The sequence below is a fragment of the Misgurnus anguillicaudatus genome, chromosome 15, assembly GCF_027580225.2.
Source record: "Misgurnus anguillicaudatus chromosome 15, ASM2758022v2, whole genome shotgun sequence".
NCBI classification, from domain to species: domain Eukaryota; kingdom Metazoa; phylum Chordata; class Actinopteri; order Cypriniformes; family Cobitidae; genus Misgurnus; species Misgurnus anguillicaudatus.
The window spans coordinates 9,292,183-9,320,181 of record NC_073351.2 but is presented as its reverse complement, the minus strand read 5'-3'; the positions used below and the strand labels follow the sequence as shown (position 1 = coordinate 9,320,181).

Below are 27,999 nucleotides of genomic sequence, written 5' to 3'. Positions count from 1 at the left end.
AGTCCATTTTCTTAAAAGAGAAATCCAGATAATTTACTCACCACCATGTCATCCAAAATGTTGATGTCTTTCTTTGTTCAGTCGAGAAGAAATTATGTTTTTTGAGGAAAACATTGCAGGATTTTTCTCATTTTAATGGACTTTAATAGAACCCAACATTTAATACTTAACTCAACACTTAACAGTTTTTTTCAACGGAGTTTCAAAGGACTATAAACAATCCCAAACGAGGCATAAGGGTCTTATCTAGCGAAACGATTGTCATTTTTTACAATAAAAAAAACAAATATACACTTTTAAAGCACAATTCTCGTCGTGTAGATCCGGTCGTGATGCGCCAGCTGACCCCACTACGTCACCGCAATACGTCATGACGTCAAGAGGTCACAGAGGACGAACGCGAAACTCCGCCCCAGTGATTACAAGCGTCTTGAAAGAGGACCGTTCCTACGTTGTTGTATGTCAACTGATACTAATTAATGTCTTTGTGGCAGTTTATTGTTTACAATGGTCCGCAAATGTGCGTTTTATTATGTAACACGTGACCTCCCTACGTCACTACGCATTTACGTTAGGTTGCGCTGGACCCGACCTAGACGAAAAGTTGTGCTTCAAAAGTGTATATTTGTCATTTTTCCTGTCAAAAATGACAATCGTTTCGCTAGATAAAACCCTTATGCCTCGTTTGGGATTGTTTATAGTCCTTTGAAACTCCGTTGAAAAAAACTGTTAAGTGTTGAGTTAAGTATTAAATGTTGGGTTCTATTAAAGTCCATTAAAATTAGAAAAAGTCTGCAATGTTTTCTTCAAAAAACATAATTTCTTCTGGACTGAACAAAGAAAGACATCAACATTTTGGATGACATGGTGGTGAGTAAATTATCTGGATTTTTCTTTTAAGAAAATGGAATATTCCTTTAACCCTGGCTTATCTTCATTCTACTCTAGGTTAAGGATCACTTGTAATTTAGAAGCGGAGTTATCCCTGATATTAACCCAGGGTTATGAAACCCCGCTACCCCTGCTTTTGTGGGCTTAACCCCACATTGCCATGTGCCAAACGCACACAGTGTGAAACGAAGCAGGGTTATAATGTTATGACATATGTTAAACAAGTAATTGTGTGCGCATCCCACCTGCTGGGAGGTGCAGGACAAAGTAACTATTAAAGTGAAAAAATTTAATGTCTGCAACACTGCTTTTAACTCCCATATTTTAATAAAGAAGCAAGGTTTAGGGTCGAAATGTTGCTTCTTTATTAAAATATGGGAGTTAAAAGCAGTGTTGTGGACATTACATTTTTTCACTTTTATAATGTTATGACCCCAATTAAACACAGTCAAAGCAGCTAATCAAGGTGTTCAGGGTTGCTTGATAATTACAGACCAGTGTATGAGCAGGGATTGATGATGCCTTCACATGCTATGGAAAAGATGATGTTTTCCGTTTGTGAACTGGTACTTACCAGTGTGTTGTGTTCAAGTGCTTTTGTTGTCGTACTGTATCAAGTGAGTAAATTGACTGATTGCTCATTACTAAGAGGTTCCTAATGACTGCTAGCTAGCATCTGCTAGCTGGTGGTTAACAGCAGACCATGATGGTATTTTTAAGTGTTACTGCATTATATTACAATTGTCAGACAGTGACACAACATTGTATAGGCTACAAAAATATGCGCTAACATTAGCAAAAAAAAATAATTTTTTTTTATCATTCACAACTCTTTGGTTGCTCTCCGCCATTTTGAAAATGTCAAAGGTTATCTCAACTCGGCAACTCGGGCATCAAAATATTCTACGAGTTGTCCAGTGCAAAATACCACATGGGGGGGGGTTCATGTGCATTTTCACGTCGGCTTTTGGTATTTTCCATAATTATTATAGCATGTGAAGGCAGCATCAGACATCTAACCTAGGGTTTAGGAATGCACAGTGTGAAATGTCAGATTATAAATACCCAGGGTTATCTCTAAACCCCTGCTTAAGTACGAATAGTTTGAAACGTGAAACAGATAACCCAGGATTATGTTAAGCTGGGGTTTAGAATAGCCCGAGGTTAACTATTTCCAGTGTGAAAAGCATGTGACGACTTTCCCCAAACTGACATGTGTGCTAATGTTGGCCAAATCTCAGGGTTAGCTCAACATAGCACGTCAGCTAAAGTATCAGAAACACGTTATTGTCTCCTTTATTTTATGCAAAATAATAATTTTTAAAGGAACCGTATGTAGGATGGTGGCCAGAAATGGTACTCCAATTACTTTCAAATTACTGTAGAGCGGTGTATCCCATTCCCCTCCCCCCTGACTCGAGGTTGCCAGATACTATAGCCTGCAGGATCCAATAGGAACGTACTGGTTGCTACTAGAAGCTTCCAATGGCAAGTGATGAGTCCTACACATTACGTTTTTTTTCTTTTAAACCTTTTAAGCCAACCTGGCCACGCTGGTGGGACCGACGAGTCTTTGTTTACAAACTATTAAGTTTACAATGTATCATATTGATGAAGAAGGGTATTAAACTTGTCATGCCATATATATCATTACAAAGGGTTGAGATGTCATTTCGAAGTGCTGTTTCATAAAATAAATGCTCTAGCAAAATAACTAATAAATTTAATGCAACGAGGTCATATCGGAAAGTGTTCTTTCATAAAAATGACATCATACCTTTATTATGAAACAGCACGTCCATCCAGACTCGCGCTGCTCCATGCCAAGCATTCACAATATAACATCCATTTGCAGTTTGGGTCCACAAACGTATTACATATGAGAAATATTGATATTCCATCAGACTTTGTATAAAATAACCCTCATTCCAGGTTGTTTATTAATTGTGCACGCAGCTTCTACTATGGAGAAGGCATAAAGTTACGCGATCAAGGCAATCTCCACGCCAAGCGTTCACAATATAACATCCATTTGCAGTTTGGGTCCAAAAACGTATTACATATGAGAAATATTGATATTCCATCGGATTTTGTATAAAATAATCCTCAATCCATGTTGTTTTTTAATAATTGTGCACACAGAGCTTCTACTATGGAGAAAGCATAAAGTTACGTGATGAAGGCAATCTCCATGCCAAGCATTCACAATATAACATCCATTTGCAGTTTAGGTCCACAAACATATTACATATGAGAATTATTGATATTCCATCAGACTTTGTATAAAATAACCCTCAATCCAGGTTGTTTTTTAATAATTGTGCACGTAGCGCGCTTTTACTATGGAGAAGGCATAAAGTTACACGATCAAGGCAATCTCCACGCCAAGCATTCACAATAGAACATCCATTTGCAGTTTGGGTCCACAAACGTACTACATATGAAAAATATTGATATTCCATCAGACTTTGTATAAAATAACCCTCAATCCAGGTTGCTTTTTAATAATTGTGCACGCAGCGAGATTCTACTATGGAGAAGGCATAACGTTATACGGATTCAAATTCTCCTCCGTTTTCAGCCGTCTCCATCTTTCAAAGGCATCTCCTATACAAATCCTTGTTTTATTTAAGACTTTCACGGCGTATTTCGGATTCATAACATTAGAGATTTTTTATCCGCTGTGGTAATTAGAGCAGAGTTGGCAACCTGTATGCTGAAACATTACTGACTTCGTGATTGGTAGATAGAAGGAGGGTGGCGCATCAGACCAAAACACTACATGACAACATAAACATAATTTGAGGGCTGCAACTCCACTTTTTAAATGACAATATCTTGGCCGGACCACTGTTGTCAGTGATATAAGTATTTGAAATGAACATGATTTCTTAATGTCTAGTGACATAGCAGGGTCATTTTATGATTAATTGATATAAATTTCTTACATGCTGTTCCTTTAACATTCATACCTACAAAAACTGTATTGCGTACACTTTTTAAGCCAAAAAATAAGAAAATTATGCTAACATCAGATTAGAGCGATCTTGACCACATGTGAACACAAAGTTGACTATATGTAAGGGTTTTGTCTTCTATTTTGTTATTAGGTCTTTTATTTTGATATCCTGTTCTGTTTTCAGTCTTTTATTTTGAATTCTGGTCATGTCACACTTCACTTTGTACTTCATATTTATTCACTATAAATCTGGTTCATTGAGATTATCTGACTGCGAAGTATTGTATGTGTAACAGCTACCTGACCGGGCGTTTCATGGTTCTTGTTTGTTTTCTGTTCCTGTTCATTGTCTGTTTAGTATTCTTGTTCATGGTTTTGACCCCTGCCTCTGTTTCTGTGGATTTATGCCTTTGGATTACCCTGATTGGATTTGTTTGACTGCCTACGTGGATTTTATAATAATCCATCTTGCATATGGATTCGTTTCTCTCTCGCTTTGTGCAGCGTGTATTGTGTATAGTGGAGCGGCTAAGTGCCTATGTTTGGCAGAATCGTTCAGTTTATGATACAAGCGTGAAAATTGGCATGAGCAGTCTCCATGGGTCACTTGACAAGAAAATTGTCCGAGCCACTTGAAATTTCAAGATGGCGGCCATTTTTCAAGATGGCCACCACCTTAGTGGAGCACTTAGGTTTACATGTCACCCACTGTAAATCATGACAAATCTTAATAGCACCATTTTATAAATTCACACCGTGAGAGTCTCCATGTATCCCGTGTCTGATGAGTGACACAGCATGACAGTCAGCTCCGGATGCAATGAAGCCGATTCTGTATCATTTGGGCTTATCAAGTGAATATGCTTTCAAAGGCCTTTGGGGCTACAAAGAGGGCTTTGAGGAGACGGACAGGGACAGCTGGTCTCCTGGCCAGTAGCTCTACAGTCTCCTCTGAGATGATGAAGGGCTGCATTTAAAACTACTGGATGATGGAAAAGCAACTGCACTTGCTGTGAAAATGGACCGTGCACATTATATTTCTCATTCACATCGAGCAGGGTAAAAATATAGAGCTCTAATATTTTTTTTTTTAGATTAAACACTGTGATTTCTAAGTGCAAAAGTGGATAATTCGCATGGCTTCAAAGAGCTATCGGTTTTCTCTGTAGGGAGGACACATCCAGCTGTTAGTGCTATTGGGTTTTAAAGCTTGTGGTTGCAGTTATTTTGTACAAAGACAAAAACCATTCAAAGGCGCAACATATGCAAGAGTCTTGTATAATGGCATAGTATTTAAGAGTAATTTTCTTTACCTAATTCAAGTACATGATTATGCAATGTGATCTTACCAATTTATGCTCCATCATCTGCGTTTTCAAAAAAATATGGTAAAAAATGTATCCCTATAGCTGTCAATGCAGCAGTACCCTTTAAAAAGATCTGAATATGTACAATTTAGGTATGCATACCAAAAAGTATATTTAAGGTACTAATATGCACTCTTAATGTACAAAGTTGTACTTTTTTTGCATTTTTTTATAATTTATTACTAATTAAAGCAGCAAAACACAATGTGTTCACACAAGGCACATTTTCACATCTGCAAGTGCAATTTCAAACACCTGTATTCGGTATGCATGTGACTAATTGTGATTATATTCATTGTGTCATGTAATTATTTCAGTTATTAATTCATGTCAGTTGACAGCTTTACTTCTTTTATCGCATGTTTTGTATTTAGGGATAAACAGTGAAGACCCGAAACTTATTGAAAACCTTTGGGATGAACTGGAATGACTGTAAGCCAGACCTCTACTGTCCAACATTGGTGCCTGACCTCACTGATGCTCTTCTGGGTGAATAGAAGCAAATTCCTGTGGAAGCCTTTCCAGATGTTTGGATACATGCTGTTTGACATGATCTTTGGATGATATGTTCAACAGACCCCAAAGACACCAGAGCATCACTGATGTTCGTTGAGGAGACCTGGCTCACCATTACAGATTATCCCCACAAGTTTTCAAAAGAGATTGATGTTGTGCAGGCCAATCTTAATCAAGAATTTTGCTTTATAAACAGGGACATAGAAAATAAACAAGCTTTAAAAAACGATTGCAACAAAGTTTAGTTGATGTGTGATGTGGCATGAGCGCAAGTTTTTAAAAACCACAGAACTGGGGTTAGAGGTGGGGTTTCATTATTGTTTTTGTATGATAAGCATATGTTTTTGCACTATTCATACAAAGTAGTCAACTTGTAGAATATGTAAGAACAGAATACATCTGTTATGTTAAACTAAGTAAATGCATTAACTAAACAATTTTCTATTCTTTCAATCATTTCTAAATACAACCAATGTATAATTTGCAAAGGCTTTATAAACATCTTTCAATACGCAAAAAAGGTTGTTTCAGATGCTGTTAAAGAGCACCAATTATCCAATTCATGTTTTTACATTTCCTTTGATGTGTGAGTGTGTATTAGTACATGTTAACGATATGCAAAAGGTACAAACCCCAAAGTAAACAATGATGCGAGTTATCGTCTCTAACGTAAATCTCTTTTCTTGGACTACAACAAACATACGGATTGTAGGCAACAGTTTACTTCCTGGGATTGGTGATATAGACAAGACCGACATTATCATAATTCATCCCGCTTTGACTCACAGCCTGTAACTTAACTTAATCTTTCAAACATGGAGCTGGAGCTACAAAAATGTACGGTATGTGGAAAATAATGTGTTTTTTAACCATAAACTAGGCAAACACATTCTATTTTACCAAATACACAAAATAACGTTGTTTTTAGCAATGAAATAGGAGCTATTTAATATGTTGATATGTATACACACACTACTGTAGATTAAGGGTCACTTACTCATGCTATATTTATCAAATTATACACTGTCAGAAATAAAGGTACAAAACTGTACCTTTTTTGTCACTGGGGCTGTACCCGTTCCTAAAGTACAGCTTTGCACCTAAGGATTTCATTTTAGTACAGAGGTACATACTGGGACCAAAGAGAGCTTATTAGTACCTCAAAAATACATATTAGTATCTCAGAGGTACATATTGGTACTAAATATTTACCTATCTGTACCTAATGGTCTATACAATTACCTTTTTAAAGGGTGCTGCCCCACTGACAGCTTGGGCCCTATCTTGCACCCAGCGCAATTGACTTTGTCAGTGACGCATGTATCATTCGTATTTTGCACCGTCGTACAGCGGGTTTTTCCCTCCACAGACGCACGTCGGCAAACTAGGGAATGAACTTGCGCTCCCTGGGCGGTTCAGCGCAAAAAAGGAGGCGTGCTCCGGCGCAAACCATCTCTTATGCTATTTTGCAGTTTCAAAAAACAATTGCGCTACTAACCAAAAAAAAACTAGTCTAAAGTCAGTGGCGCATTGCGCGTAGTTCATAATGCTATTTTAAGGGCGCATGCTTGATCATAATGTATAGCGTGCACAACACGCACACACTTTGCTTATCTAATCTACACAGATGCAACAGTTATTTTTGCAAATCATAAATTATTACAATAAAAATATTAACACATGAGATAAGGGAAATCACAGTGGTGAGCATTGTGGTGATAGTTTTTATTTATTGTGGCGCTGCGTTAAAAAATTATCATGCAAATAACGATTAAAATATTTTCATAAGTTTGTTGTGTGGCTGTATTACGTTTATTTTATGTAAATAATAATTAAAATGTTTTCATAAGAAACCTTAATGTATATGAACTTGATTTGTAAGTGTACTTTGGGGTTGGACCTTGCTTGCATTTCCGATTTCAAAGCCCCCAAACCCTTTCAGCGGTGAGGGTGGACGCAGCGATGTCCTCTGCTGGCGTCAGGTCATGTGTAGAGGCAGATCCACCTCCCTTTACACGGCGTGCCCGATTTATGCTGGCTAGCTTGGGATTCCCCCGTATCCTGACATCATTGTAGCGCTTAGTGCAACGATGGGGATGCCAGCTGATGAGACCATTGTGGCTATTTCCTCTCACGCCTCTTTGATTTGGGCGGGTTTCTCCCATCCCCATACAAAACAACTTCTCTGTCTTTGACTGCTCTTACAAGAACGTCGGTCTTCTCGGCTGTGAACCACTCCTGGCGTGCGCCTGGTAAATCCATCATAATAATAGCAACCCGCCATGGAACTTGCGCCCTTGCGTTTAAAGGGAATGTTGGTTAGCGTTCTGATTGGTTTATTTGACGTTACGCCCAAACCACACCTATGAATAATGAACCTACTTCAGACCAACCCCTTATTGATTTGCGCCTGGCACAAGAGTTATTTCTCCCGCTGGGAAAATAGCAACAGCGCCCAAGATCCGCCCACAAAGTCACTTGCGCTTTGCGCTTCGCACTTGCGTTTCAGATCGTTAAAATAGGGCCCCTAGGGTACATATTTGTACTTTTTTCTAACAATGTAGGTCCTAAAGGTACGGTAATCTACCCAAAATTGTATTCTGTTTTGTATTCCTTTAAAGGTACGAAACGGAAACTTAGGTACAGCCTCAGTGACAGAAAAGGTACAGTTTTGTACCTTTCCTTTATTTCTGACAGTGTATATATTTTAATATAAAAGTAAACTCATCAAAACTATGGAGTAGTATTTGTTTGTCAAATCAACATATATATATTTTTTTACTTTAACTTAACAAATAAAACTTATTTTGCCTTATCACAGGTCAAAACTAGTAGGTTAAAATGACTTGCAAAACAAAGTTTTATATAACGGATATACCTAATTAAATTATGTTGACACAAAAAATCTCCATTGTCACCCTTAAACTAGACATTCTTTATTGTCTTTAGGTCTCATTGCTTATTTAAACATGTGGGGCTCTTATTGGCTGGATATCTTAGTTCATGTTAATTTCAGCATTTACTAATGCATTTTCAAATGAAAACTTATAACATTAACATTAGATAGTTACTGCACAATGAACTACGACGAACAATTGTTTTGTTATTAACTAACATTAACAAAGATTAATGAATGCTGACAATCTATATTGCTCATTGCTAATTCATGTTACCTAATACAATAAGGTTGTATTAACAAATAGGGGAGAGCGGTGCACAAACTAACTCTTTTTGGCTTTGTCTCTATAATTCAAAAAAATTAAGTTAGATTAACATAAATTTTTTAAACAATCAAAACACACATCTCTGTTACAAATGAACACTTAAAGTTTGTTCGTGGGACCTACCGTTATCGTACAACCGAAAGTGACAGGAGTGCAAACGTTACAACCTACAGTACAACATAGGTGGGGTTCATTGTAACAAACAGAGGGTTTGTGATAACACCTGCTAGAAAATTTTGTTTAAACACAAATAATCCAATAAAATTATGTTTATATACTAAAGGTGGATATTGTTTATATATCTGCCTATAATAGATAGATATCCACACATTTATCCATCCATGATCCTTCATCTAAACATCCTTATTAAGCATCAATCCATATAATAGATTTTTTTGAAAGAACGGCACAATTAAGACAAAAAGTCATAATTGTGACTTATTTCCTCTGATATTATATTAACAGTTATCATTTTGATGAATAGTATTTACATGGTTTTCATTTCATTATCTGAGGCTTAATTGTAACACTGTATTACAAATAACCCCCGATGTTTTCAATCCCAGCTATCAGTTACTAGGAGTTTTTGACATGTTTCAAAATGGTGTTATGTTTTACTTAACAAGACAGTAATTAAAATCATATAAGGTTTGATTTAGTGACTTACACACCCAACTCAGCAAAAAAAAAAAAAAAAAATGAAAAAAAGAAGAAATTTACTTTTATGCCTCCATAACACTCTTTGTTCAATATCTTAATCAAAAACTTTTCACAAATTCACAGGAGATCATCTTCATCTTCTGACTGTAAGAAATATATATATATATATATAAGTAGCCGTGTTACAATTAACCCCGTGTTTGTTTGTGCCTCGCTCACCCCTACAACCATATTGTACTGTAAAGTGTTACCAAGAAATAAATGTGATATTTTTATATTTTTCTTTTTTAATTTAAACATTTAAAAACATTTTAAACAAGTGAACACCGTAGTGTACTGTATTCAGTATAGGTCTCAAACCATTTCGATTCTCAGTTCTAAGCTCATAATTACAATTGTGAGGATAAAAAATCATGAATAAACATCCATAGAGTGAACTGGGACCAAGCGTATTTGAACATTGAAATCATTTTAATGTTTTAAAGCAAATACAGTTTACTTCACTGGGTCAACACATGTGAACAATATATATATTTTTCATATCATTACCGACCTCAGCAGACATACATTCACACGGCTGCATGAAGACAAGATCTTTCTTTTTGTTTGTTTTATGCTTTTTTCGTTTGTTTTGTTGCAGTTATGTACAAAGTCATCGTAACGCATCGGCCCCCCGCCTCTATACAGAAGCCATTGACATATCAAAACGTATCTACCAAAGTCAATGTTAAAGTAGATTTATGGCAATAAGCTATATATCTCCAACCAACTGAGCTGTCTAAATTATTTTGCAGACTCCACGCTGCTTCTCTTCCCTCTACATACAGTACAGTAAACCCAGCTATAATCTCCAACTTACATTACATTATTTACAGTGGAATGTCAGGCTTTGAAGTGGGCAGTTAGAAAGACAAGACACAGTGGAATGAAAAAACCAAGACTCCAACCTGATGAAAATATCAAAAAGGAATACAAAAATCAATACTTTACAGCTATATAAAAAAAAGAAATAATGTACGCCCATGCGTTTGTGCGGAAAAGCCTTAACATCAACTGCGCCACCAGACAAACAAACAAACGGCCGATATGGTTCTTGAAAATTAATTATAATCGTTCGAGTCTTCTTACAAGTCATTACAGCCTTTTGGTGGATAAGTTACTTGTGCTTAGCTTGACAAAAATAAAAAGGACCCTCAATAAACAAACCCCCGGGTGCACAGGGGTCAAAACAGTCTGTTCATGAGACAGAAGCAGAAATAACAAAACTGTTAATAAACCGATTCGAAAAAAGCTTGTGCTTTAGCTAAAGCAATGCCAGTCCGTTCAATCGCGACTGATCTTGCAGAAATGTCTTTTATTTTTAAATGCCAGCGATGGCCCGCTTTTAATTTATCGAAGCAAAGAAACGCGCAAATTCATAAAAGTTTAAAAAATCCTGCAGCTTCCGTAATACTTGAAGTCCAGGCGATGAGATTTCAGACTCGTGATATGTTTATGATATTGTCATGCTACTGTCCTAAAACGATGTACAGTAACACTGCAGACAGGACACGATAAAAAAAACCTAAAAATCAAACTATATGTACAAGTTTCGGACATAAAAAAGTAAAACCTTACATCTCACATCATAGGCACTGCAATTTGAATAACGCTGCACATTCACTTGAATTAAGCTAAAATATAATCATTAAACTAAGCGACAAATGTACAGTTTTTCATCATGTGGATTGTTTTAGGGAAAATGTGTGAGCATGAGGTCTAGCATTGAGGTTTTAATTTAATGAATTGAGACTATATAGATTTTGAGACTATCATGAATTTGAAGTACACATGTCCTATACCTGGACTATTCAGGTATTCAAATATGCTAATTTGATGATCATTTAAAGGAACAGTATGTAGGATTGTGGCCAAAACGGGTATTGCAATCACACAACTGGTAGCCAACACAAAATGACAACATAAACATCAGTTGAGGGCTGCAACTCCACTTTTTAAATGACAATATCCTGGCCGGACCACTGTTGTCAGTGATATAAGTATTTGAAATGAAAATGATTTCTTAATGTCTAGTGACATATCAGGGCCATTTTATGATTAATTGCTATAAATTTCTTACATACTGTTCCTTTAAGGAGTGTACAGTGACACACTCACATGTTCAAATCCATTCTGCGTATTTTTGCTTCAGTGCATTTCAGGTTCTGTCTGGACCGGCTCGTATAAGTGGCTTTCATCTAAGGTTTCCTTGGGTCCTCCTGGATTGTCTGTGTGATTACAGCGATTCAGCATCCTAATCTCTATTTCTTATCCAGAGCCCTGTTTAAGGCAGGCAAGGGAATTAAATATTTCATGATAAATTCCACTAATGCATTCTTTTTGGAGTCTGGAGGGCGTTATGGATGCAGTCGGTGAGCTTATTTGTCTCTGGAAATGAAATCGTTTCGGTGAATACTGCCCACCCTTTCACAAACACAAAACTGCAATACCCTGGCGGACCTCTTGAGAAACATCAAGTCTCTGGCTAAACCAACCAACCAATCAAACGAAAGGGAAACAGACAAACATGCATTAAAATAAGGCTTGGATGTCCGTACGGTTTGGAGCCAACTGATGTCCATGTGACTAGATGAATTCCAACTTGCGCTCCTTTTGCGCCGAACAGTTTTGATGCCGTTTAATATTGATTAATATGTAGCCAACAAATCTGCTCCTTTTAGAGGATCAGGTACAGCGTTTGGAAAGCATTCCTGACTGCAGACTAGCAGCACTGTGCTTTCGAATATCCAGCAGGTGGTTTCATGCTCGTCTGCGGTGCATGTGTTTTTCGGCCAACGGGAGCCGATCGCTGCCAAGTTTACCTTTGGCTCCAGACTTTGCACATTCCCATGACCCTTGCCTTTAATGCTACGTTCTCCAGCGTCCATCGCAAAGGCCCTAAATGGTGCTTGTAAAAACAACATCCTGTGAAACTAAACATTAGCATTGAAACATTTGTAGCTCATAATCGACCACATCACCAAATCTAAATAACAAACAGGTTCTGTCTTTAAAACAACACCATATTATACATGATTGGCCTTTTATGTCTGGATCCGGGTATAGCGTTGCTATGAAAAGACTGTACATGATGAACGCTAAGACTGAAGAGCTGTAGGATTTATTTTCAAACACATCAACCCCACACTCTTATCAGTGTACAGCATTGGAGGCGGGTGAGGGTTGCATTATCTGTCTATGCCCCATTTTTGCCAGCTATGCGCTTTATGACTAATGCTGCATATGGGTGCTTTGAGATGCAGAGCCCTCGTAGATGTGTCTTAAAATAAATACTTGTTTTGAAAAGAAGTCAGAACCCTTTCTTTCCCATTGTATTGAAATGCCACATTCGGACACCGTAACTCCGGGTCTTTGAATTATTACTGTTGCGAATTGGTTTCACCAAAAATGGCAGAATTGTTTCCATAAAATAAGATTAGCTCATTTAACCTCTGACCTCATACATCTATCGGCAATTTCTAATATTAAGTTCCCCCTTTTTTTGGTAACCAACACTCCATATAAAAAGCAAGATTATACAAAACAGACAAACAAAAAAGTCCATTAAAGTAAAATCAATATGATATAAAAAATAATCGTACATCCAGTGTAGGACTTTCACAATATGACCAGCAAAATACCCCTTCCCAAAACAGTTACAGTCTCTCTTTACACATTTAATACATTTATGACAACAAAATGAGGCAAAAAATGATAATACAATGTGATATTTTCAAGCAACCTGCCTGTCCAGCCTTAGCGGATGTTGACTGGTCTCAGTCCGTGAGAATACCTCTTGCAGTTTTTTTTCAAAGCATGTGGATATGTAATGATGTTGCGAGCTGTTTTTCTACAGCTGTTTATTTTGATGGGCTCTGATAAGGTTACCGGGTAAGGGGCTGGGGTGAGGTGCAGGTAGGGATAAACACATGAAGGGTTCTAGTGATGGAGGTGGCTGGGTGGTATTGGATGCAGGATAGGGCAAAAGGTTGTTGCTCTTTTTTGTTTCCATTCCGTTGCATGCCGCTTTACACGTACCACTCTTTCTTTGAAATAACAGAGCCGTCGGTTTGGGACACCATGTCGTCGGTGATCTCGGGTTCGGGGTCGTACTGGAAAGCTAGAGTCCGTTCGTCGTAATCGCGACTTTCGCCTTCGTCTACGGTGAAATAGGGTCTCTTCAAATCCTCGGAATTGCCATCGAAATCCCGATCGCCGCCTTCGAAACTGCCAGGCCCGGTAATCTGGGCGGGCTTCTTTTCATCGTCCGAATCGTCGGGGTACTGCAGGTTCTTAGGCACTGGTGGATGTGTTGGTACTCCTCCCGCCTTGCTGTAGCCATTGCCAAACACGTGCTTTTTGGTGCTGTAATCGCCCTTGAAGGTGCGCTGGCGACGCCTCAGGAAGAAGACCAGAAGAGCGATGGCGGCGATCAGCAGTGCCACGCCACCCACCGCCCCGCCGATGGCCGCTCCAGAACCGTGCTGTTCCAGTGAGGTCTTAGGGTTCATAGTAGTTGGTAAGATAGGGAAATCTGGGAAGGAAAAGACAAATGGAGGGGAGAGTGTCAGTGCTCAGGTGGGAAGGAGGTGCATTTGTGCAGGTGCAGGTAAGGAACATAGGGTAGGAAAAACAAATGGGAAGTCAGGAAGAAACGCCCACCCCCACCCAAACTGATACAGTAGGACAGTTTTATATAGGAAAGCAAGCTTTGAAGATTTATAGTCACATGCATGTTATGAAATGGAAAAAGATGTCAAACCGTTTGCATTCAAAATGACCGAAAGCTTTCAAAGCTTCCACGCTACAAATAAACCAATGGTTTGTTTGATGGATAGGAATGTTTAGAGACTGATCCACATCGCCCCAATAAACAGCAACATGTATTGATTCTAAAGATAGCTTTTGGATTAAGAATGCTGGGAAACAGTCACGTTGAAACGTCTCCAACAAACACTAATGTGGTTAACAAACCGATCCAGCTAAACCAAACAAAAGCTGAAATTTAGTTTGTTGACGTTTATCGGGACAGTGTGAATTAGCCTTAACATGCATTTTGGAATTAGCCCAGTCATTTTGAAATCAAGTGTGGAAGCTAGACCCGCCTCTATAAAAATTCTCATTGGCCATCGTATGCCAATGTCCACCATCCTATTAAAACGTCATGGCCATAGTGTGAACTCTTTCTCAGTTATTCACAGCAGCACCTCTTTAAACTCTATTACATAAACCATCCATTAACAGCAATGATCAAAGCTAACACTACTTTAGTCAGAAAGGCATATAAATCATAAATTCAACATAAGCGGGTACAGATGGCTCTTCTTTGAAGCTCTTGACCTTGTTGGCTCGTATTGGATGACACAGTTCAACTAATTTATGCTATAAAACACAATCATTTTCCTTTATATTTAATGAATTAGATAAACAATGAAAACAGTTCAAGGGAAAGGCAAGCCAAACAATATTGTTGAGCTTTCAAAAGTGCATACAGTAAAACAGCCATGTGGTTTTTCAAATCCTGTTGGAACATGAATCCACTGGAAGCCTACTGTACTGACACCCACAATACGTGGTTACAGCTGAGACAGTGGTTTATGGGTTTGTTTTCAAAGCACATGAAAGACATGCATCCAACAGACAGCAAATCGCACACCATGTAATAAGCCCATGCAAAAAGTCCATTTTCTACAGTACAATAAGCAAAGAGCAGTAGTTACAGCTGGAGAAGAAAGTCACACACGCTCACACACATACACATACACGGAAAAGCAAGACATTTATGGACTGGATCATTTACAATTGCTGGATTAACAGCTTATACGCTTACACGTTGTTTCCCAAGACTTTACTTTGTTTGACACCCCTTGTAAACATAACCACAAAGCATTGCACCAGGCCTGCTCAAACATCTACCAATGTCAACCAGCATATGAAATCCGGAATCATGAAAGCAGATGCAAACTACCTCCACCATATGCCACAGTTTTAGTAAAACTTAAATCCCAATCCATATTAAGTTTAAGATTAACTGCTGTCAACCAAACATATACACAACTGAGGCAAAGACCGCATGCTGCTCACATACTACTGTATTAATATCACGCTACAGCTTTATGATAACAAGCAAACAGTAGACGCTAGACTCCCGCAGTCATATTTTCAGTCTGAAGTCTATGCCATTTACATGTGCTAATAGAATATGCCTGTTAAAAAGGTCATCTGCTGCTGCATGCGACAGTGACTTATTGAATATAGGCAGTAATAAGACGGTCGAGGTGAGCTGCATTTGACATATCCCAGCTTCTTAATGAGCTTCTGTTCTGGACGTGAAAGGGAACCGTCTGGTACCGGGCCACACGCACACTGACCGTCGATATGTCATACTGACACGCTTAGAAATCTTCTGAAGTATTACAGTGATAAAACGGAAAAACCTCAAGAGATTCGATCCATCTTGCGGCTTAATCTAAAAATATGAAGTTAAATGCTATGACGGGGGAACGAACAAGACACTTTGGGAACGTGCATACACGCACAAAAGACAAAAAAATGACTGGAAGCGAATATGTAAAGTGTAATACAGTGTTTCAGGCTACACTGTAAAAAAATACAGCATGAAGTTAAAACAATTCAATGTACTATTTTAAGTTGACCTGTAAATAGTTGACATAACTTATAAAAACAAGTTGACATTTTTTTACTTAATTTTTTAAGTTTAAGTAGCATTAACCCACTAAGACCAGAGCTTTTTTTTCAGATTTCTACCAGCTATTTTGGGGTCAGTAAGAACCAATAAATATAATAATAAATATTTTTCTTAGAACATGAAGCAGTGTAATTGTCCACGTTTGTGTACAACAGCTTCCAGCAGGGCTCGAGATTAACTTTTTTCACTGGTTGCACTGGTGTGCCAGAACAAAAGTTAGGTGCACCCAATTTTTTTACTGCATCGCATATAACGCCGCAGTTTTATAAGCACCCAACCCTGTTAACCCGCACGAGGACGCTGGCATCCTAAAGAGTTCTTTATTTACATTAATTCAAAGTTACTGTTAACCAAGCTGACTAAAACCACATCACTGTATGACACTTGCTTCTCATGTGAACGGCCCCTACGCTAATAAGATTTTGTTTCTCTCTCCCTGTCTCGTCCTCGATCCCGAGGACAATGAGACAAACAGATCCAGTTCCGGTAAATGTGAAAGTCGGCACACCTCTGATCTACTGGCTGTTCTTCAACGTGATGTCCAGCTGATGCGTGACCTATGACCACCGGCAGAACCCGCTTAATATCCGCTTAATCTCCTTATCCGTTTCAATGTATATATTTTTTTTTTCCCTCCTAGGACTTTTTTTTACTTCCCCAGCTAAAAATCTGGGGTTTTTTTCTCCTAGGGGGTTTTTCAACCCAAGGAGGCAGCCTTCTTGGGCTTAACTTCTATACGTTACATTAGTAATACGTTCGCTTATAATGTTGATTTATAGCCGCAGCAAATTTAGCTGCTTGTGCTATCGTGTATTATGTTGTGCTATCTGTCGATTTTCTGTGCTTTTCACTGCATCTATTATGTAAAGCTGCTTTGATACAATTACCAAATTGTGAAAAGCGCTATATAAATAAAATTGAATTGAATTGAATTAAATGTACGTACCTCAAAAACTATACGGCATTAAAAAGCGTTAAGACTTAAGATTCAGCTTTTGACCTTTATTTTATTCTGAAATCCTATAGTGACAGTAATGTCTTCATTTTTGTCAGGAGTTATGAATGTGTATTTAATTTTTAAGTATGACCCTCAGTCAATTTGGTCGCACTCCCGAGCCCTGTTCCAGTTACACAGAATTAAGTGTTTTAACAAAAAAAAATGTCAGGCCTTAAGTTAAAATATATGCGTTGCATGTTCGCATGTGTAGTGTAAACAGGTTCTTAGGCTTACACACCAAAGCTTTTACGCCGGCGGTCGGCGTATGTTTTCAAATGTTCCCAATGGAAGCACAGCGTTTTTCAAAAAAGCCAGCAGCTGGCAGTTTTTTCCATGCTGAAAGCCAGCGCTCAGCATTTTTTCCGCGCTCAGTGCTGAGAGTTTAAAAATATTCAACTTTGGATCTCTCTCACACGGCCGTCCAATCACAGTGGATGAGGGGGGGGGCAGATATCACAACAACCAACCAGCGCATCATACAATGACTGATAAAAAAGCAGAAGTATCACAGCTACCAAAGCGCTCAACTGAAGAAAGCTGGCAGTCGGCTGATATAAAGCTGTCCGCCGGGCGTTTTCAGTCACGTAACAAAGCTTTGGTGTGCACGCGCCCTTAGTGTTTTTATTCTTTCAAGTCAACTTATGTCAGTAGCTGCATTTCGATCACCCTGATTTTATGCACATTTTGAGGTATCGCATAAGAAACAAGTGATGGAAATCACTTAAATCACTTAATTCACAAAAAAGTTATTACGCTTGCTTGAGGTGGTTTTTGACTTATGCGAAAAAGAGTAAATTGCGAATAATGGGAGATGGAAACGCATTTCCCGAATAAATTCTGAGGTAGCGAACATTAAACCCACGTGACTGATCATTAAGCTGTATCAGCTGATGTTGTCGACGTCATCGCAATGTCCTTGCAATGTCTTCTTCTGTGCACTGCATTCAGTTTGGGAAAATAAATTGCAAATCGTAACTAAATGCAGTCCTGTATCCCTTTTGTAAGTGTGCCTTGCTTTATTAACTGTTGGTTACTAGGTTACCAATACCACCGTCATTCACTCGAACAACTTGATGGAAATGCAACTAATTTGCTAATTTGTTTTTCTTTCTGTGAAAAGATTTGCTTCACGTTTGGATGAAAAACCCACTTCAGAAAAACAACAGTTTGAAAAGAATCTTGCAGAGCAAGTCAAGTTTTCATAAACTTGTTTATAGCCAGCTACCTGCAACCAGTTTAACGGCACAAACGTTTTTAAAGCTAAATACCCACAACACAACCTGTTTTAACTACTCAAACAGTTGAGGGGAACTTTATGATCAGGTTGAAAGGTTTGTCATCGGCACGGTAATGGCAAAATGCGTCTTAAGAGGCTTAAACCCTTTTAATACTTTTGTATCTGTGTTTGGATACGCTTCCATACAGTGTGTTTTATGATAATGTAAGGAATTATTAATCTGCTGGCAAGAAAGTCACTTTTGTAATTAGCCATTATGAGAAAAAGCAGGAAACGCAAACACTAAACCACCCATGACGTATAATGGGTTTTTAAACTATTTCATTTTCAACTATATAAACCATTATTTTTGTCAAAGCAATACCTATTAATATTAGTATAAATGCCTAAGCTAACTGGCCACTATTCTGCAGAATGAAGGGTCAAGGGAACAATCTGCCATTACAAGTCTTCCTCTCAAGTTTAATTACTTTGACACTCCAATGCTAAAGTCATTCATCCAAAAGAACAGTCATGCTCTCTCTCTCTCTCTCTCTCTCTCTTTCTCTCTCGTCTATTCTGTGTTTACTCAGAGAGCGTCCAAACTGAGGTTTGGCCGCCAGTGGTGTGGCCACTCTCTCATCTATCAGCTCTCGAGTCTTAATCTGGCCTTTAATGGGATTATATGAACTGGGGGCTTCATTATGAAGCGAGAGAGAAATCCACAAGACTAGAGGACTTGAAAGCAACTAAGCCTGTTTTTCTAATTCGTTTTTCGTTCCTCCTTTGCACCTTTCTGTCAGTATCTCCTCGGTTCTCTCTCCATCACTCTAATTGGCTTACTCGTTTTGTTCCCGTTGGTCTTTATCCCTCATTCTTTTCCAGCTGAACTTATGTGTTTATACATATAGTATATTGTAGGTAGGTAGGGGTAACGAGCCTCAACCGGACAGACACTAAAACTACAGAATGACCACCGTAAAAATGTATAGCACAATTTTTTGCAGGGTTTTGAGGCTAATAAGGATCTATATTTGTTCTGATTAAGTGGATTAACAAATCACTGAGTGCATTTGTTTAAACAGTATAGTAGCAATAATGCATGTAATACTTGTCTTAGCTAGTCTTTTACTAACAACCCCAACACCTTCAATATTATTTTAAAGAACGTTGCATGGCTTCATTAGCCTCACAAGGATTCTCAAACAATCAAAAGTTATGGAAGAGATAGATGAGAGCCTTGATGGTGGGAATGAAAAGATGTTTTTACACCTCTCTTCACTAGTCTGGATCTCCATATCCCAACTTCTACTCTTGCTACGAATACTCAAACATCTCATCCATGCTCGACAAATGGTATTTGTGACCGTGCCTGTCTTTTACTGCTTAATACATACTGTAAAATCATCTTGCATAATGTAAAGAACATTCTGTGAAAATATAACCTTGATATCTTTAATATTGACTGAGTAAGGACATGTCAAAGAAATCCTAAACTCATAATTTGATTATAATGCTATGCCCAAACCAAAACTGTTGGATCGTGAAGTGCACTGAACTTATTCGTGTGGTGGGTCTGTTCTTGATCACAGGAGTAATCATATTAACACAACATTAATAATTCAACAGAGACCGGCTGCTTTTCTTCACTGGATGGCAGATTGGTGCAGGGAGGTGACAAACACGTATCATAGCTACAAGGAGGGGATCGGTGGGGACTCTCAGACTTCAATGCCATGTTGCCAGTAGCTACACCTGTCAGGAGATAGATAAAACCTCACTGGCGGCGTGTCTCCAACTGCACTGATACCAGTATGGCTAACAAAAGAGGCCGCCTATTAACAAGCCTCTGGGAATATGCAGATAGTGCCGTAACCTTGAGTTGTGATGGACAACCAGTTCAATGGTAAGATAAACTGTTGGAAAACCATGAAAGATGATTATTGGATCAAGCTGCATGGATGTATAATGTGCGACATGCAACGGGATGCAGGTCCAAAACTGCATCATTAAAAAAAAATATATCGTTTTTTTAATTGGTCAGAAATCTCGTTTTTTGGTTGTGCATTCTAATTAACATCGATTCAACTGCAGTATATATGTGTATATATTGTTTATATGCAATATATATTTTCATTGCTGGGTTAAAATATAAACATTTTCAAGGTTTTCTTTTGGTTTGTCCACTTTTTAAACCAATGTATGGATTAATATCTAATATCTACTTTCTACAATGAGAAAACAAGCAAATGATATTGATGGCACAAAGGTGTATCGACATTTTGTCCAATAAAATGCTTTATAGAATGACAATGTTCCTCTAGCTTAAACCACCACAAATTCAGATTAATAACAAAAATAAGAAATCTTCATTCATCACAATGAATCCTAAAAGACATTGTTTATTAAAAAAATGGGTGAGTATGAAGAAATACAGTCTTGTTCAAAATAATAGCAGTACAATGTGACTAACCAGAATAATCAAGGTTTTTAGTATATTTTTTTATTGCTACGTGGCAAACAAGTTACCAGTAGGTTCAGTAGATTCTCAGAAAACAAATGAGACCCAGCATTCATGATATGCACGCTCTTAAGGCTGTGCAATTGGGCAATTAGTTGAATTAGTTGAAAGGGGTGTGTTCAAAAAAATAGCAGTGTGGCATTCAATCACTGAGGTCATCAATTTTGTGAAGAAACAGGTGTGAATCAGGTGGCCCCTATTTAAGGATGAAGCCAACACTTGTTGAACATGCATTTGAAAGCTGAGGAAAATGGGTCGTTCAAGACATTGTTCAGAAGAACAGCGTACTTTGATTAAAAAGTTGATTGGAGAGGGGAAAACCTATAAAGAGGTGCAAAAAATGATAGGCTGTTCAGCTAAAATGATCTCCAATGCCTTAAAATGGAGAGCAAAACCAGAGAGACGTGGAAGAAAACGGAAGACAACCATCAAAATGGATAGAAGAATAACCAGAATGGCAAAGGCTCAGCCAATGATCACCTCCAGGATGATCAAAGACAGTCTGGAGTTACCTGTAAGTACTGTGACAGTAAGAAGACGTCTGTGTGAAGCTAATCTATTTTCAAGAATCCCCCGCAAAGTCCCTCTGTTAAAAAAAAGGCATGTGCAGAAGAGGTTACAATTTGCCAAAGAACACATCAACTGGCCTAAAGAGAAATGGAGGAACATTTTGTGGACTGATGAGAGTAAAATTGTTCTTTTTGGGTCCAAGGCCCACAGGCAGTTTGTGAGACGACCCCCAAACTCTGAATTCAAGCCACAGTACACAGTGAAGACAGTGAAGCATGGAGCATGATATGGGCATGTTTCTCCTACTATGGTGTTGGGCCTATTTATTGCATACCAGGGATCATGGATCAGTTTGCATATGTTAAAATACTTGAAGAGGTCATGTTGCCCTATGCTGAAGAGGACATGCCCTTGAAATGGTTGTTTCAACAAGACAATGACCCAAAACACACTAGCAAACGGGCAAAGTCTTGGTTCCAAACCAACAAAATTAATGTTATGGAGTGGCCAGCCCAATCTCCAGACCTTAATCCAATTGAGAACTTGTGGGGTGATATCAAAAATGCTGTAAAACCAAGAAATGTGAATGAATTGTGGAATGTTGTTAAAGAATCATGGAGTGGAATAACAGCTGAGAGGTGCCACAAGTTGGTTGACTCCATGCCACAAAGATGTCAAGCAGTTTTAAAAAACTGTGGTCATACAACTAAATATTAGTTTAGTGATTCACAGGATTGCTAAATCCCAGAAAAAAAAATGTTTGTACAAAATAGTTTTGAGTTTGTACAGTCAAAGGTAGACACTGCTATTTTTTTGAACACACCCCCCTCAACCAATTTCCCAATTGCACAGCCTTAAGAGCATGCATATCATGAATGCTGGGTCTTGTTTGTTTTCTGAGAATCTACTGAACATACTGGTAACTTGTTTGCCACGTAGCAATAAAAAATATACTAAAAACCTTGATTATTCTGGTTAGTCACATTGTACTGCTATTATTTTGAACAAGACTGTACATCAACCCAGAAAAGACTAATGTCCTAGTCAACATAGTCTTTAACACTTTCCCCACCATTGATGAGTTAACTAGTCAATAAAGAGAAAACTCTTTCCCTGCCAATGACAAGCATTTCTGGCTTTCTGCAATACCGCTATTATCCACCAGGCTCTTCCACAGCTCTTCTGCAACTTATAAAACCCGGAAGTATCGCCCTAGGGCAAACAGCTGTATGTCCGTAAAGTCTCTATCAAAAGTCCTTCACAAAAATTGAATTATCTCAGCTTTTTGCTCAAAATTTGGTGTTTTTGAAAAAAACTACCAATATTTGAGAGGTGATTAAAAGAGAACTAATCAAGGTAGGAGGGTCTGTTCTTTCATTTGATATTTTATGTTTATATATTTTAGGAAGAACATTTACTGTAAGGCATTACATTTTTTTTTTAAACGCTGGCGGAGAAAGAGTTAAAATACTAAGACAATTCTTCTTCATGTGCAAAGCATAAACATGAATCTGTTAAGACAATCACTACAACTATATATTATTAATGTTCATAGCATGCTTATCAGTAAATAAGCGGTTAAGTGCATGTTAATAAAGTGACTCATTTGAACAGATCAAGATAGACTTCATAATTAACACATCATGAGACACCATCTATAAATAATGCAATAAAAAATCATAACTTTCAATAGGACATCAGACGGCTGCCGTCACTGTCATGAAACTGTCATGAGCTGTTTCATGTGAGACTGACAACACGTCTGAATTTAGACATCGCCCGCTAGTGTGGATGATGTGTGTGAAGACGACAGCATTATAAAATGTGACGTTGTGTATGTTGCAAGTATGTGTGTGATTGAAAAGAGTCTGGGGGATTGAGAGATATCTGATAGCATTGTTGTTAACTAAACAGGGAAAGATTTACAATAACAGGTTGCCAAATGATCTCTCGTTCACACACCCGCAGCTATGACACTATTGTGCGTTCTATTCAAACGATTAATAGTTACAGATTTGACCCAAAGCACTAAAATAATTCAGCTGCATAATACCTCAAAGTGTACAGCTTGTTAAAATGTGCTTATACTTTTACAAAACAACTGAGCTGAAAATGATGGCCTTGCAGATGATGGCACGGCTCATGGGTTTAAATGAGTGACCCAAGTCATGCCACAAAAGCCAGAAGGGACAGGAGTGGGCTCTTTTCATTTTAAACAACATAGGGGCACACTAACTACCACTATGGACATCCAACAACTGGTTTAGACATAAATGAGTTTCGTACTTTTTGCATGAGAAACAGATTGAATGGAAACATTGACAATTATGTTCTCTTACACTGCAAAAAAAAAAAAAAAAAAATCATGTCTTGTTATATATCTTATATATATATATATATATATATATATATATATATATATATATATATATATATATATATATATATATATATATATATATATATATATAAATATAAAAAACTTAAATCAATTTATTGGGACTGTCAAAACTAATTGTGATTAATTGCATTCAAAAAGTTTTTGCATAATATATGCGTGTGCACTGTGTACAATTATTTTTTTATATATAAATACACACACATGCATGTATATAGTTAAGAAGTTAAGAAATACTTACATCTTTAATATTTACATTATTTATTTAGGTTTAGATATTTTTTTATCCTATAAATAAATGTTAAAAATACAAATAAATAAAATGTAATAAAATAAAATATTTATACATGTAGGTGTGTATTTACATACATAATAATTATATACAATTATATAATTATATATATATATATATATACACACACACACACACACACACACACAAACATAAACTTTTATTTTTTTATATATTGACAAAAAAGAAAATTAAGTGAGTTTAAGCTTAAAACTTTTGCCAGAGGGATAAGATAAACATAATTTGAAAATCCAATTAATTTATTTTCATATTTTTTTTTTTAGAAAACATGACCTAATATCTTGGTTCATTTTGCTTAATAAGTTAATATATCTTATTTATATATATGCTTTATATATATATATATATATATATGCTTTATATATATATATATATATATATATATATATATATATATATATATATATATATGCTGAAAATTAAGACAATATACAAAAAAATAAATATTTATTTAATTTACTCAATTTTTTTAAGGTAAGTGGTTGCAATCAATTTAAGCTACATTTAAACAAAGTTTTTATTTTATTTTATTTTACTATTCTAATTTTTTTGTTTGTTTAAATGTAGCTTAAATAAATTGATTGCAACCACTTACAAATTGAGTAAATTGAATGAATCATTTTTTCAGTGTAAAAATAAGTGAGACGTTCATTTCTTTGCAGTGTATTTCATAATTAAAGCTCAGGTATGACGCTTTATAGGTTCACTTCTGCCCAATAAGAGTTTGCATGTTTATACACGCAGCATAACAGAGAGGCCTTCCTTAAATATCCAACAATCTGAAAGGCCGGATGCAAGCAAATAATAAACAGTGAAATCAAGTTGCATGAAATGCAAACATAATGATATATAGTGAAGGGTCGAATTAGCTAGTAAAGGAAACTGGAGAAGATGTGTTTATACTCAATAACTCAAGCGGGAGAGTTAGAGAAGAAATCGAGAGAGCGATTTCTTGCCCTCTTGACTGGATTTGCCAACGGTTGTGAAGTCATGGAAATGTAATGCTGCCACAAAGAATATATTCTCATCAGCAGAACTGATGTCAACAGGCAGACCGCCACATAGAGGCCACATAACTCCTTACAGGCTATCATTAGATGTTTTTCTCTTACCTAACAGGTCTTTATGCTTCAGCCAAGTCTTAAGGAAACGTAAAGGTTAAACTCGGTTGACAAGTTAATGTTGGTTACCGCAGAAAATAATCTACATATAAACACAAATGTGTTGACAGTTACACACTACAGTCTATGTAATGAAACAACACCGGTTACTACAGGGGAAATAAAAGGAAATGTGAGACTGTCTGTGAAATACAAGGTCAAAGTTTGATTTTAATCATTGATTTCAATCTTTGACATGACCATACTCAGTCAATATTAAAAAGATCAAGGTTATATTTTTACAGAATGTTCTTTACATTATATAAGATGACTTTATGTAGAAACAATGACTTTAGCTGGGTTTTCACAGGCAGGGTCACACATATCCAAAAGATTGAACTACTTCAGCCACAGTCTGCATATTTGAAGTACTAAATGCTAAATACATTTGGGGATGTCTTCAATGTATTTGCTGTAGTAATTGTCAGAACTTAACTTGTATTTATCATATTCCTTTAAGTGTCACCTATGTAGCTTCAACCTTTAAATGTTAGCCTGCACCAAGAGAAATAACTTGACATTATGAGAAGATGACACATTCAACACTATGACCCCATCCAAAGTGGGGCCAGCACCCATATCAGCCTGTAGCCCACGACTGGTTGCCAACTGAAGTTAGGTAGGGTTGCGCCTGATCAGTACTTGGATGGGAGACCTTCTGGGAAATATAGGTTGCTGCTGGTAGAGGTGTTAGTGAGACCAGCAGGTGGTGCCCATCCTTTGGTGTGTGTGGGTCCTAATACCCCATTATAGTGATGGGGACACAATACTGTCAAAAAGCACCGTCCTTCAGATGTGTAAAAATCCCAGGATGTCTTTTGAAAAAAAAAGTAGGGGTGTGCCATGGCATGCTGGCCAAATTAGCCCATTGGCCTGTTAATTATACCTTATATACTTATTGGCTATATCACTATGTCTTCTCTCCAATATAAGCTAGTATGTGGTGGGCGTTCTGGAGCAATATGGCTGCCGTCACATCATCTAGGTGGATGCTGCACATTGGTGGTGATTGAGAAGAATCCCACTCTCATGCACACTGTGTGCTGCAGAAAAGTATCAACAGCCAATAAGAGGGGAGGAGCTTGTTTTTCACTAGTACTAAGCATGGCCATGTGTTCAATTTACAACAAAAATACTTATAATACTTTTTGTGCATTTTTTTTGTATGCATAAGACACTTGGATGGGTAGCTCACTTGGCAGAATGTGCATCATTCAACCAGATATCACATATTGGATAACATATCCCATGATGCTAGAAAACATTTTACAAGAACCAAAGAATTTTACAAGAACCAATTTTTTATACAAGAAATTTGAATAAAATCTAAAAATAACAATGTTATTATCGCTCACACAGAGATTGAAAAATTATACTATCATTTCTAACTATCATATTTTTTATAAAAAAAAAATATGACAATTTCCACATGGTAGACAAAAAATAAGCAAAAAGCGAGGAAACCAAGCTATAACCGGGGACAAGAATATCTAAGACTTGATAACCTAGATAAATGTTCAGAAAACCACACAGGAAGAAGACTCAATCGGAACAATCGGAATACCTTAGCATCGGAGTACCGCAAACCTATCTCAAGGCATTTCCTGGTATTTTCACGAAAAATGTGATTTATTTATTTGTGTTTTTCCTCTTTTTTGTGTCATTGATCACAAATGTCTTTTTCGTGTCATTTTATGTGTTGTTTTTATGCACAGAATTTTGCAACCCTAATTACCTACACCATCTAAGCATCAGTGAATGCAGACATTTTAGTTATACTACTCACATTTTATGGTAAATGGTAACTAAATATTAACATATATTGTGGTCCTCATGAGAAAACAATGTACCATACCATTAACTGAAACAATATTATGCAATATTCAGTACGCACTACGCAGGCATTTTGTTCTGAATATAATTCCTATTGGGTCGTTTTTTTTGGAGTCTGTTTCTATCCCCTAATATGTGTTTCTAATAAGTGACTCACCACTGCAGCAATGACCCTACAGTGGGTTACCTGACCCACTTAAACGCCCTCTCATGTCTGATGTTCATGACAGGCTCGGACAGCATGATGACAGGAAGAGAAGAGGGGGGCGATCACCGCCAGAGAGAGAAAACAGCACTGTCTGCAGTGTGACTGCTCCATCACAGCCCCCAAATCTCCATCCACAGAAAATGGCCACCATGTGAGGAAGGCACATGGGCGTTATAAATTGCAGATATGCATTGTGGTTGTCTAAAGTCATGCTGTTTCCTTCAGAAACACACACACACATCTAACCGCGAGGAAATGCACCACTTATATATAAATGAATGGGAGGAATCGCAATGCTCAGCTATATGAAGTCCCTTTAAGAGCCACTCAGCTTATTGGAAAAAGAGAAGCCTTTATTGCTCTTCAATACACACGTGCTTTACCTGGATCAACGTTCAAGGATTTTTGATCATCGTGTGTTTAATAACTTCTTTGTGCCGAGTGGACTGATGTGCCCTAAAGGGACATTGGCTATACC

At 37.4% G+C, this 27,999-nt stretch overlaps 1 protein-coding gene across 3 annotated transcripts in view; it reads right to left on the bottom strand.

Annotated features, from left to right (window-relative positions):
* The window catches only part of nectin1b (nectin cell adhesion molecule 1b), a 287,273-nt gene that overhangs the window by 167,014 nt on the left and 92,260 nt on the right, over positions 1-27,999 (bottom strand). Inside the window, exon 6 of one of the 3 annotated variants that reach the window (XM_055173652.2) lies at positions 10,070-14,190. The exons of the other annotated variants lie outside the window; for them this stretch is intronic. Within the exon in view, the coding sequence (XP_055029627.2) occupies positions 13,685-14,190 (506 nt within the window). The 3' untranslated portion in view covers positions 10,070-13,684. Of the gene's footprint in view, positions 1-10,069; positions 14,191-27,999 lie in introns of those variants that run through there. 3 annotated transcript variants of the gene reach the window in all.